Source organism: Pseudophryne corroboree, chromosome 1 (genome assembly GCF_028390025.1).
Source record: "Pseudophryne corroboree isolate aPseCor3 chromosome 1, aPseCor3.hap2, whole genome shotgun sequence".
Lineage (NCBI taxonomy): Eukaryota > Metazoa > Chordata > Amphibia > Anura > Myobatrachidae > Pseudophryne > Pseudophryne corroboree.
Window position 1 is genome coordinate 941610958 of NC_086444.1, and position 13364 is coordinate 941624321.

A 13364-nucleotide genomic window follows, 5' to 3' on the forward strand; every position below is an offset into this window, starting at 1 on the left:
TAGGCGATGGTTAGAGTTAGGCTGCAGAAGGGGACAGTTAGGGTTGGGCTGCGGGTGGGTACAGTTAGGGTTAGGCTGTGGGAGGGGACTGTTAGGGTTAGGTTGCGTGATGGGACGGTAAGGGCTAGGCTGCGTGATGGGACGGTAAGGGCTAGGCTGCGTGATGGGACGGTAAGGGATAGGCTGCGTGATGGGACGGTAAGGGATAGGCTGCGTGATGGGACGGTAAGGGTTAGGCTGCGTGATGGGACGGTAAGGGCTAGGCTGCGTGATGGGACGGTAAGGGCTAGGCTGCGTGATGGGACGGTAAGGGTTAGGCTGCGTGATGGGACGGTAAGGGTTAGGCTGCGTGATGGGACGGTAAGGGTTAGGCTGCGTGATGGGACGGTAAGGGCTAGGCTGCGTGATGGGACGGTAAGGGTTAGGCTGCGTGATGGGACGGTAAGGGCTAGGCTGCGTGATGGGACGGTAAGGGCTAGGCTGCGTGATGGGACGGTAAGGGTTAGGCTGCGTGATGGGACGGTAAGGGTGCTGCGTGATGGGACGGTAAGGGTTAGGCTGCATGATGGGATGGTTAGGCTCCAGGAGGGGACGGTTACATTTCAGAGTTCAACATGCAGACAAGTCTTCCCCGGAGTCTTGCTTCTTTTGTTGGTAAAGTCTTTCATTGGAAACATTAATTATCTTCCATAAGTTCATCCCATGTTAAGCTCTTTTTATATGGTCAGCTATGACTTTCATCCAACACATATTTTATATAGAATGACTCAAACTGAATTTATCTCTCTTTTCCAAACAAGGCCTCAAAATTCCAGGATCCAGTAAATAACACCAGCAGGTAGTCAGAGCTGTAAGAGCAGGTATGAGAGGAGTGGAGAAGCTTGGAACGCATTTGACAAGGGGAGAATGTGATATATATGTCAACTATGCATTCTCGATTTTCCTCCTGTCCCATATATTCACCCACTATTATCCCCTTGTCAACTTTTGTGCATATCGACCATAAGGAGAATGGTAGGGATGTAGAACTAAAATGTACACCATAGATCTTGGCCTTTATAACTACAAGAGACAATTAATTTGTTTTAGGCTGAACATCTGGAGTTTTTGTAACAATATGAAAATAACCATAGGAAAAATCATGGAAAGAGTATTCTTTACCTTTATCTAATTTTTGCCTTTATAATGTTGATAAAATAAAGAGATATATATAATATATATACATATATACACATACATATATATATATATATATATATACATATATTTATATACATATACATATGTATATATATATTTTATAATGCATCACCAAAAGAAGGACAAATATTTGTCTGGTCATGAAAGGGTGGAAATACTGCAGTCTTGACGTGTGTAAAAAACATTAGAACTGGAAACTTCTTTAGGGATGAAATTCCAAAGAAAAGTTGCATGAAAAAAATGTGGGTTTATGATGAGTTATAAATAAATGACTGTAATATCGCTGACATGTGGCACATTCAGTAATACATTACCTGTGTCTCCGTTCACAATGAAATGTGATGTGACAACCTACGCCTTAGTTAGATCTGACAAAGCCATTTCAATTTCTAATTATAACCCTAGTACATGAAACAGTTTAATAAGTGACAGTAAAACAGTAGATTTTTCAAGCAATAATTGCCACTAACATTAGTTTTTCCCTGAATATTATAGAAGGGTACTCACTGCTTGCAGTATAGCTGACCTCGCCGACCTGCGGAAGTACATCTGCATCTTGGATAATTTGTAGGACACCCACCGTACGGATAGCGGAATCTACACCTACTGAACTCTCGTTCACAGTGACATCACTGGCTCCTGTAATTTGATTGGTTGGTGGTCCTACTGAACCATCAAAGTCTGGAGTGATGTCATCTAAACAATCTGCATTAGGCTGTTGGGTAAAAAATAAAATAGAAAATATTTTTTTTTACCTGCGTACATATTTTCCTACAAACAAATTACTGTACATATAGAAAACTGACAACCAGAGCATAAGAATGTAATTAATACAAATACCTTAAAATAGCTCTCCATTTTTAATAACGTACAAACTTGTCTCTTTACATTCTTTAATTGCTGTGAGGTTGGAGAGCTGACAGTGGATACAATCTTGGCACTGTAGTGTCTGCCATAAGCGTTTCTATAAGTCTTAATGCAAAATTTATCAATAGACAATTTTGTTCAGAAGTTAAGGTCCATACACACTTAGGGGTATATGCAATTAGCGGCGAATCACGGCAAATTATCGCCGTTTTTTAATTCGACACAATTCGACCGTCCAATTTCGGCAAGTGGTTGCCGAAATTCACCATATTCAATGGAAAACGGATTCGACAGTCCCGCGGGCGAAAAACGGCCGATTTGCCGGATTTTGCCGCGATTTTAAAAAACGGGGAAACCCCCCCCAAAAAATGGCGTGGGGTCCCCCCTCCAAAGCATAACCAGCCTCGGGCTCTTCGAGCTGGTCCTGGTTCTAAAAATGCGGGGTAAAAATTGACAGGGGATCCCCCGTATTTTTAAAACCAGCACCGGGCTCTGCGCCTGGTGCTGGTGCAAAAAATACGGGGGACAAAAAGAGTAGGGGTCCCCCGTATTTTTTACACCAGCATCGGGCTCCACTAGCTGGACAGATAATGCCACAGCCGGGGGTCACTTTTATACAGTGCCTTGCGGCCGTGGCATTAAATATCCAACTAGTCACCCCTGGCCGGGGTACCCTGGGGACCTGCAGTAGTAATCTACTTAATAAAAAATGTACTTAATGTGATAAATGGTGGGGTCTCTGAGCTGCGAATGCAGTTTAAATGGAGCTCCAGGTCATTTGGGTATCAGGTCATTTACGCTCTAATTTGCTGGAAAATGTATTAAACCTTAGTTTAGTTTGCAAAATGTTACTAAGCTATACTGGGGAGTGAGCGGCAGTCTGAGTATAAAATAATATATACTGTTGTGAGGCAACTGATAAATAGTATAGGGGAGGGCTATATGATATGAAATATACTGGGATGTGCTGTGCTTGACAAGATATATGGGGGCTGATGTATCAAGCAGTGAAAACAGTGGAGAAGTGGACCAGTGGAGAAGTGGACCATGGCAACCAATCACCTTTTACGTATAATTTTACAGCATGTACCTTATAGATGCTACCTCAAGCTGATTGGTTACTATGGGTAACTTCTCCGCTTGATACATCATAGTGCTGAGAGGTGGCTGCGTGTGTGTGTAATATTGGAGTTCTAAGTGATACGATATACATTGTAGGTGGGGGCTGAATCACCTTATTAAAGGGGCAATCACTTACAAGGCATGGAATTGCCTTGAAAGTGATTGTCCCTTTAAAAAAAAAAATCTGAGATAGTCCAGCGATCTTGGACTCCATTACATCCTGCTACTGGTTCCGAAATGTTTAAACCAAAATTACATTTTGTCTCTATAGGATGTAGGAAGGTTCTATGTATGCATCTCTGTTGGTGAACCATTAATATTGTTATAATGTTTGCAGCGTGAGTCTTTTTTTATTGTTTTGTCACCATGACTACTGTAACTTTAGCATTTACTATACCTCCTGATAAACCACAACTTGGCACATATACCACTGTTCTCTCCTGGTGCAAAACTGGCACAAATTATACTCTTGTAGAGTCCAGCCCTGCATCCTGGCAAAATGCTTCCATCTCTACATATGCCCCAAAGAATGGAACTGCATACTGACCGAGGACAATCACTAGAGTCCCTAGGGGGCCAAAGCCATGTATTGGTTTATACTGCAAACACTGTACCAATAATAATAATAATAGTAACAGAACACATGTACTGTAACAAAAAACATACTTCAGCAAGTTAAAGAAATAATAAACGTCTAAACGGCCTGGTGCTTCCAGATACTTTGCACACAGTAAAATACAAATGATCAGACGCACGAGCAGGGTTATATTTCTAATCAGACCTTTTTGGGCCCTTAAAGTTGGCTTATGCTTCTGTAAAGTAATATTTTCTTTAAATATCAAAATATGTTGATGTGTAGAATGAAATATATTTGTACACTGATTTTTTTATTTATTTAAAAAAATATATAGAATTATGATTCAGTATATAGCTGTCTGGGAGGGGTGTGGTATAGAAGATCTACAATGTCTAGGTCAACAGTCATTAGGTTTGACCCTAACAAAAGGTTGACATGGAAAATTATCGACACAAAAAAGTTGGCACACCATTTTATTATTTTCTTGGTGTCGCATTCATCGTCAAGGCACAGAGAACCCCAATAAGTGTACCACCTCGCCTTGCACGTGAGCAAGGTGCCTCCCTCTGTTACCGCTGCGCTCAGCACAGGTTACTATTCCCAAGCGTAGGCCACGTGGATGGTAAAGGTGTAAAAAAAAAATGCAAAAAAAGCTGTGTTGACCATGTGTGTCGATCATTACCATGTCGACCATTTGAACCTGTTGACCTTTTCTTAGTGTCGACCGAATGCATATAGACCTAAGGCATGTTGACCTTTAGCCAGTGCCGACCTAATACCTGTCGACCATATGGGGTCGACCTAATGACTGTCGAACTAGACATTGTTTCTCTAAACATTGGAACCCATCTGGGAGAGTCTAGTGTCATGCTAAAAATCTTTAGTGACTGGGTTTTACAATGTGTAAATAATTGCAACCAATCAAATCTAGACTAAAGCACCACAACCACTGTTTATAAAATGTAAGTAGCACATCAAATTTTAATAATTTCAATAGATAGTGTGGCTCTAATTGTCAGGTAAAAATGTGTTACTTCCTATGTGTGTTTCTTTTTATCGACAACTAAGAGGAATACAGTATGTGTGTATGTATACACAAATATAAATAAGTACTTACTGTATATACAGTACATAAATGTTTTCAAGCTTCATGGGCTTGGCATTTGTGGCGTATCACCCTCTCACATAATGTTAGTTATGAAACTATTCTTGACGTGCTCAGAGCCCTAGTGATCAATCACATGTTAATGTCCTGGGGTAAAAGAGCACTCTTACAGAAGATAAATCTCTGTTTTGTTTTATCACAGCTACAGTACAGTATGCACCGAATGCCCTGTCATTTCACCTCTGCATTGCTCACTCTAATGTTATGTGACCACGTTTTGTCAAAGTTGGAATCAGACCGAGGAGGGGTAGGAACCAGCCAACAGATGCCACTCACCTAGAACTGAGGAGGCGATAGTATTTTGTGTAAGAAAAAAATCCTTCTCACGGTCACCAGTTACCTCCACACAATACAGGTAGTCAATATGCGCTGAACCAATATTTACATGAATGTTATCACTTTAGCTGAAAGCAGTGACATCACTGAAGCAAGAAGGTTACAGACTGCATTCTGCCATATGTTGGTTCAGACCAGAAAATTATTTTATTTATAAATGCTGCGAAATGTATGTAATACGTACGGGTTCGGTATGATATACCACTCATCAGATGGCCGACACCGGTATCCCAACAATGAAGATCCCGATGTTAAAGGAGGTAAGCATGTCTGCCCCCTCCCCCCACCATAACCCTACCTGGGGTGGCGGCTAGGCCTAACCCTGGGGGTGGCGAAACCCCCCCCCCCCCCAGTGCCTACACCTTACCCCCCCTTGTGCCTAACCCTATCCCCCTCTAAGCCCCAACCCTAACAGTTACACCGAATACTTATCTTTGGGATGTCAGCTGACGGTCTTTTGGCGCCGGTCTCCCGAGTGGTGTCGCGATTCCATCCATCGAGATGCTAAACGCATCCCATTAGTACAGGCCATTAACACAATAACAATTTAATATTTACACAAATATGGTAACACAAGAGCTTTTAGTCTAAAGTAAGACTGTCCAACTAGCCATATACATATGTAGCCACGATCACTGCACCCGTGGCATAGACACATGTGGAATGGCATGCAGCAGGTGCAACTTAATACGCCGGGCTGCAACTAGCCACAGCCTCCATGTATCTCTATGGCCGCAAGTGTGCATATGTGCGTGTTTGTCATAGTTGCTGGCACACTAGTCACTCCAGCTTTGCCGCGAATAGAACGCACAGCGGCAAAGCTGACTTGGAATCCCCGTGGTCAGGATACAGACGCCAAAATACCGACTGCTGAAAATGCAGCCAGCCGGAATCCCGGCTCACAGGGGCTATTCCTGTGGGTGTCCACGACAACCACAGAGTGGGAATACAACCTGTGGCGAATGCAGCAAGCCTGCAAGGGGACTCTCTGCACTCGCCCCGCTGCCGGTATACTGACGGCGGGGATGCCATTGCCTGTATACTGACGGCTGGCATCCCGACCTTCGGTATTACATACTGATCCCATCTGTATGGCTGAGTTTGATGACAATTTTTTTCAATAGTATTTCAACTACGAACAGTTATTTATTAAATTCCTGGTCCAAATAAAACACAGGTTAGAAATAAGAGGGAAAACAGAGTGCACATTGGCCCTCATTCCGAGTTGTTCGCTCGCTAGCTACTTTTAGTAGCATTGCAAACGCTAGTTTCTGAGTAGCTCCAGACCTACTCCTAGACTGCGATCACCTCAGTCCATTTAGTTCCTGGTTTGACGTCACAAACACGCCCTGCGTTTCTCAAGCCACTCCTGCGTTTTTACCTGGCACGCCTGCGTTTTTTAGCACACTCCCTGAAAACGGCCAGTTTACGCCCAGAAACACCCACTTCCTGTCAATCACACTACGATCACTCAAGCGATGAAAAAACGTAGCTCGAGTTTGTGTAAATCTACTAAGTTTTGTGTGAAAGTACTTAGCGCATGCGCGCTGTGTACCATGCGCATTTTTGCCGTTTTTACACTTGATCGCTGCACTGCGAAAATCGGCAGCGAGCGAACAACTCGGAATGACCACCCTTGGCCTAATTCAGACCTGATCGTAGCAGCAACTTTGTTAGCAGATGGGTAAAACTATGTGCACTGCAGGGGGCAGATATAACATGTGCAGAGAGAGTTAGATTTGGGTGGGGTGTGTTAAAACTCAAATCTAAATTGCAGTGTAAAAATAAAGCAGCCAGTATTTACCCTGCACAGAAACAATATAACCCACCCAAATCTACCTCTCTCTGCACATGTTATATCTAAACCCCCTGCAGTACACATGGTTTTGTCCAACTGCTAACAAATTTTCTGCTGCGATCAACTCTGAATTATTTATTATTTATTTATTAACAGTTTCTTATATAGCGCAGAAAATTCCGTTGCGCTTTACAATTTGAAATAACAATAACAAACTGGGTGATAACAGTCATAGAGGTAGGAAGGCCCTGCTCGCAAGCAACAATCTATAGGGAAATAGGCATATGTACACAAGGAAAGGTGCTATCTATTGCATAGAATGAGAAGACATGTGAGGATGTGTGTGGACTGTACAGAGTGGATGTAATTTGATAGGAAGGTTTATGAAAGTTATGTGGGCGGTTCAGGAATTTGATACGCTTGCCTAAAGAGGTGAGTTTTGAGGGAACGCTTGAAGGTTTGGAGACTAGAGGAGAGTCTTATTGTGCGTGGTAGGGCATTCCACAGAGTGGGTGCAGCCCGATGAAAGTCCTGCAGTCGTGAGTGGGAGCGAGTAATGAGTGTGGATGAGAGACGCAGGTCTTGTGAAGAGCGAAGAGGTCAGGTTGGGAGATATTTTGTGATAAGCGAAGTGATGTACGTTGGTGTAGTATGGTTAATAGCCTTGTGTGTGAGTAAAAGTATTTTATATTGAATGCGGTAGGGTACAGGTAACCAATGGAGGGACTGACCGAGCGGATCTGCAGACGATGAACGTCTAGCGAGGAAGATAAGCCTCGCCGCAGCATTCAGAATGGATTGTAGTGGGGAGAGTCTCGTTTTGGGTAGACCAGTTAGGAGACTATTGCAATAATCAATGCGGGAGATAATGAGAGCGTGGATTAGAGTTTTAGCAGTGTCTTGTGTAAGGTATGGTCGTATTTTGGATATGTTTTTTTAGATGCATGAAACATGATCTTGAGACAGATTGAGTGTGGGGAACAAAGGACAGATCAGAGTCAAGGATGACACCTAGGCAGCAAGCTTGTGGGGTAGGGTAGATAGTCGAGTTTTCAACAGTGATAGAGATATCAGGTTGGTACCTACTATTGGCCGGTGGAAATATAATTAACTCTGTCTTTGAAATATTAAGTTTGAGGTGGCGAGATGTCATCCAGGATGAGATGGCAGAAAGGCATTCAGTGACCCGGCACAGTACAGATAGGGACAAGTCAGGGGAGGATAGGTAGATTTGAGTATCATCTGCGTACAGATGATACTGAAAACCAAAAGAGCTGATTAGTTTACCAAGAGATGAGGTATAGATAGAGAAAAGCAGAGGACCCAAGACTGAGCCTTGCGGTACTCCAACTGAAAGAGGTAGCGAAGAGGAGGTAGATTCAGAGAAGCGAACACTTAAGGAGCGATTAGATAGGTACGATAGGAACCAAGAAAGGGCTGTGTCTTTAAGACCTAGGGATTGTAGTGTCTGTATGAGAAGAGAGTGGTCTACAGTGTCAAATGCAGCAGATAGATCTAGAAGAATAAGTAGTGAGTAGTGGCCTTTAGACTTCGTAGTGACCAAATCATTAACCACTTTAGTCAGTGCTGTCTCTGTGGAATGTTGGGAACGGAAGCCTGACTGAAGTGGGTCCAACAAAGTGTATGAGTTAAGAAAGTGTGTGAGTCGAGTGTAGGCAAGTCTCTCAAGTAGCTAAGAGAGACAAGGGAGCTGAGAGATAGGGCGGTAGTTTGAGAGAGCATTAGGGTCAGAATTTTGTTTTTTTAAAATGGGAGTAATCACTGCATGCTTGAAGAGTGAAGGAAAAATACCAGTAGAGAGAGAGAGATTACAGATGTTAGTTAAGGTAGGGATGAGCACCAGAGACAGAGCTTTACTTATTTGTGAGGGTAAAGGATCAAGAGGAGAGGTAGTAGAGAAGCAGGATGAGAAGAGTGATGATACTTCATCTTCATTTGTGGGATCAAATGAAGAAAGAGTGCCAGAGGGTTCAGGTAAAGAACGGAGCAGGTCACTGGCTGCCGAAGAGCATACCATTTCATCTCGGATCTTATCAATCTTCCCCTTGAAGTAGGAAGCAAGATCCTGTGCCTTGATAGTGGCTGGTGGGGTAGGTGCGGGAGGATTCAGAAGTGATTTAAATGTATTAAAGAGTCGTTTGGGGTTAGAGGCTTGAGCAGAGATAAGAGTTTGGAAATATGTTTGTTTGGCAGTGTCCAGGGCATTTTTATAAGAATGGTAGACTGTCTTATATGTGAGGAAGTCACTTGAAATACGAGATTTACGCCACTGACGTTCAAGTTTTCGTGTGAGTTTTTGTAGTTGTCTTGTTAATTTGGAGTGCCATGGTTGACATCTAGGCCTACGTGGAGTGTGATGGGTAGCTGGAGCCACTTCATCAAGGGCTAGTTCTAGAGTCTCATTAAGGTGTGATACAGCCATCTCAGGAGAGGTGAATGCAGAAATAGGTGAAAGCAGTTGTTGGAGTGAAGTGGAAAGTTCTTGAAGATGAATTACCCCCATTGTTAATCATCTGGGTCTATATGTACAGTAGGTGACAAACACTTTAAAGTGCAATTATAGCAATAGTATCTAGCTACGGTACATGATTATCACTTTTAGAAAGAAGAGTTAAAGACCCACTATAGAGGCAGACATAAAATGTGACCATTGTTGTCCTATATTCTTACCGGTATGCCAAGAGCTTTGAGAATGTTCATTTTACACATTGGACAGGTGCGGTGATCTAATAACCAAGGGTCCACACAAGACTTGTGGAAGAGATGCCTGCAGTAAGGAAAGAATAACAACAACATATGAATTCACTGCAGAGCAGACATAAATGATGTTACAGAACGGTAATTACAGTACGCAGAACGTATATACTTTGCTTGCAAGTAAATGATTTCTGTGACATTGTGACTATATTTCTATAAGCTTATATAGGACAGTAGCAATATAGTGGAACACTAGTTAGTACTGGAAGATGGTTTAATGGGGTTGATTACAATATCCAGTCGCTCAGCATGCCGACAGTCAGAATCCCGACCAAGTATTGTAACCCTAATCCTAACCCACACTTCCCACAGCCTAACCCTAAACATCCCCTTATGTCAACTAACCCTATCCAGCCCCTCCTGCAATCTAACCTTAACCCTCCCATTAGTGCCTAATCCCAACCCTAACCCCAATACATACAGTCAGGATCTGTCTGGATTTTAAGCACCAGGATTCTGGCTACATCCTGGTTTTATGTGCACTTGCAATTTACACCGTTCACATATATCTGCACAGACATTATAAGTGGTGTGTTCCAGGGGGTTGCAGACAGTACATCAGACTCCAGAAGGGAAGGTATTGGGATACGGGGATTGGGCTTCCTTAATCTTAACCCTCTCTCTCCACAGCCTGACCCTAGCCCTCCCTCCCCGCATCCTAACCATAACCCTCCCTGGTGGTGCTTAATCCTAACCCCCCTCCCCTCAGCCTAAACCTTATCCTCCCAGCCCCCGCATCCTAACCTTCCCCCTACAGTCTAAAACTTACCCCACCCCGCGGTCTAACCCCAAGCAGCCCCAGCGCCGACACTGCAATCGATTTTGGGATCCTGGTGTTGGTATTCTGAGCAGTGTCAGGATTCCAGCGTCGATACTCCGACTGCCATCATCCGGAATGCTGGGAACCTGACCAGATCCCCTTTAGACAGTACATCGATACATGACATGCAAGAAATTACTTTTATTTTTACTTTCAATAACATCGCATAAAATGCATGAACATTTGACACAACCACGTCTGCTCCCTGTTATTCGATTGATCCTAAGGAAAATGGGTAAACCATGCAGACTGGTAATGGTATTGCTGCTAGAATAATGTGATAGCTGTAGGGTTCCTGACACAACAGGAAATAAAGCTGTTACAATGTTAGGAACACTTAGATTGCAGAGCCACGGAGTTTGCATTTGGCCAATCAGAAGTTAAATAAAGTCTATTTTACAAGATTTTTCAACTACAACAAATCTTTGTAGCTGTGTTTCCCAAAATGACAGATGACAGTATCCATGTGCTCTGTGCTGGGTCCTGGTAGTGAATCACTACCAGGACCCAGCACAGAGCACATGGATACTCCACACTAGGGGATAATTAATTACAAAAACAGAAGCTTTGTGTACAAAAAGTTGGAAGTCGATATACTCTTCACAGTCAAGAGTCATAGATACTCCCCATGAATGTAGTGATGAAATCATCCATTGTACTATTATAGTTTATTAGGGACATCCACTTGTAGGTCATTGCTAAACCACTTATGAAGCCTATAAAAGATGAAACGCGTTGGAAAAATTGAGAGCAGCGTTCATCATCAGTGTGAGTTCAATTCAGGACAGTACCAGAAAAGGTTCTGGTTCCATCTTGACAGAACAAGTACACTTGATCTCCACCAAAATTCCATCACTGGGCAGTATTCAAATGATATATCATGCCCAATCTCCTTTCTAAAGTGATCCCCGTTATTGCACCCAAAGTAATCAGGTTTAGCTGCGTAAAGGGGTTGGGTGCCTCGCTACCCCCGGGGTAGCGACCTGAAATGATGATACCATGCCAGTCAGCAGAAACAGAACAGGTGTGGAAGGGGGAGGAAAGAACTGAATACCGCCCATTGTGTATCATATCTTGCAATACAAGCTGTGTCTTGTTTTATGTGTGGTTTTTTAATTTAAATAAATGTATGAAATACAAGTATAATATGGGGAATTTATGAGGTACAAAATTTAAAAATATCAACTACAAGTATTATAAACGTTATTTTTTATGGTACTTGCTGAAAGAATTCAGGACAGCGCCCTTCTGATTATCATATATATTACAATGTTTTATTAGGACCTATACTGGTGGGTTCCTATAAAGAGGAGCAGCTTTTTCAACATTATATACAAAATTACAGTTTAAGAATTATAGTTGTTAGAAATTAGCGCATATACATATATTTTTTCAATATAACATATTAAAAACAAGGCAACGTCAGAAGCCAGTCTGTAACACAGTGCTGCTGAGGAAATGCTTCAGTTTGATTATGGAACATGAAGGATACAGTTAGAGGTCTGCAGGCTTCCACAGTAAGAAACTACTGGGCTTTATTTTAATCCACTTCCCTAGTAAGCTGCCCATTAATGTGACATTGCTTGGTATATTAACCCCTAACCATTTTGCATCTCTGGCATTTGTAATGTAAGCAGGATTATAACAGCATGATTAGACGCAAACAGCAGAGCTTGAAAGGTGAATTCCAGCAGGATGTAGGTGTTCAAAATCAATTTCTTAATATCAAACCATTACCTAGTGCATTAATATAGTTCACAACTGTTTTCTAGGCACCGATGGAAAAATATTTCGGAATTTGCAGTTATTATACCAGAGAAATACTAGCGCTTTCTGTATACACAGTGTTGCCGTTTAATTTTTTAGAAAATAATCCCCTGCAATCTACACAGGAAAGTGCAGCTTAATAATTGTGATGATCACCAATCACAGGAAACCTTGTTATACAAAATCCTAGGATATCAAGCACTCTCTAACTAGGGTAAATAGCTTATGGGTATACTACAGGCGATGAAAGGTGTCCATTGACAACCTCAGGGTTGAAATGCGTTGGTATGTGTTCTTCTATACTGCCTGACACTGTGGACCTACGAAAGTACTTTTAAACATCAGATGGAAAGTGAAATTGCTCTACAGGGGTAGAAATCCTAAAACCCCTACAAGCTAATCACTGTGCCTTGCTGGAAAGGTCAATTGCGGTATGCAGCCAGTTTTACCTGTGTTTGTACACATATTTTTATCCATGTTTGTTTTTGTTTTAATAAATCTTAAAGTTTTACACTGTGATATGTTCCTTCTTGCTGACACACAAGGGGCCTATGTGTTGCAAATCGTGATTTAAAGGAACCAGAGTATCCATTTTGTTTGTTTGAAATTACCTGATTTGACAGTTTTCATCCATTTAAATTATTGGAGGGGTTGGTGTACTAAGCTATGGCGGTACATTCCGCCACACTTCGCATATGTATTAACATTAGAGATTAGTATCGCAAAGGACAGTTCTATTGATAAGAGCTGCCACTGGTACTGAGGCGGGACTGCAGAGGGAACACCGACACCGGCTGCACCCCAGCCAATGCAGCCTGGGGGCTGGGAGCGGAGGACGGGCCTGTGTGTGCATGTGTCCGGCAGCCTATGGGAAAAGAGGATGCCGGGGCCAGTTACGCTGCTGCAGAGACCGATGCTCAGGTGGGGGTGAGGG

General features: G+C 42.6%; 1 protein-coding gene across 1 annotated transcript in view; it reads right to left on the reverse strand.

Annotated features, from left to right (window-relative positions):
* Positions 1-13364, reverse strand: part of RNF150 (ring finger protein 150) — a 352979-nt gene that overhangs the window by 16127 nt on the left and 323488 nt on the right. The window contains exons 5-6 of the mRNA XM_063920385.1: positions 9757-9853; positions 1708-1915 (exon numbers count right to left, since the gene is read on the reverse strand). Of these exons, the coding sequence (XP_063776455.1) occupies positions 1708-1915; positions 9757-9853 (305 nt within the window). The remainder of the gene's footprint in view (positions 1-1707; positions 1916-9756; positions 9854-13364) is intronic.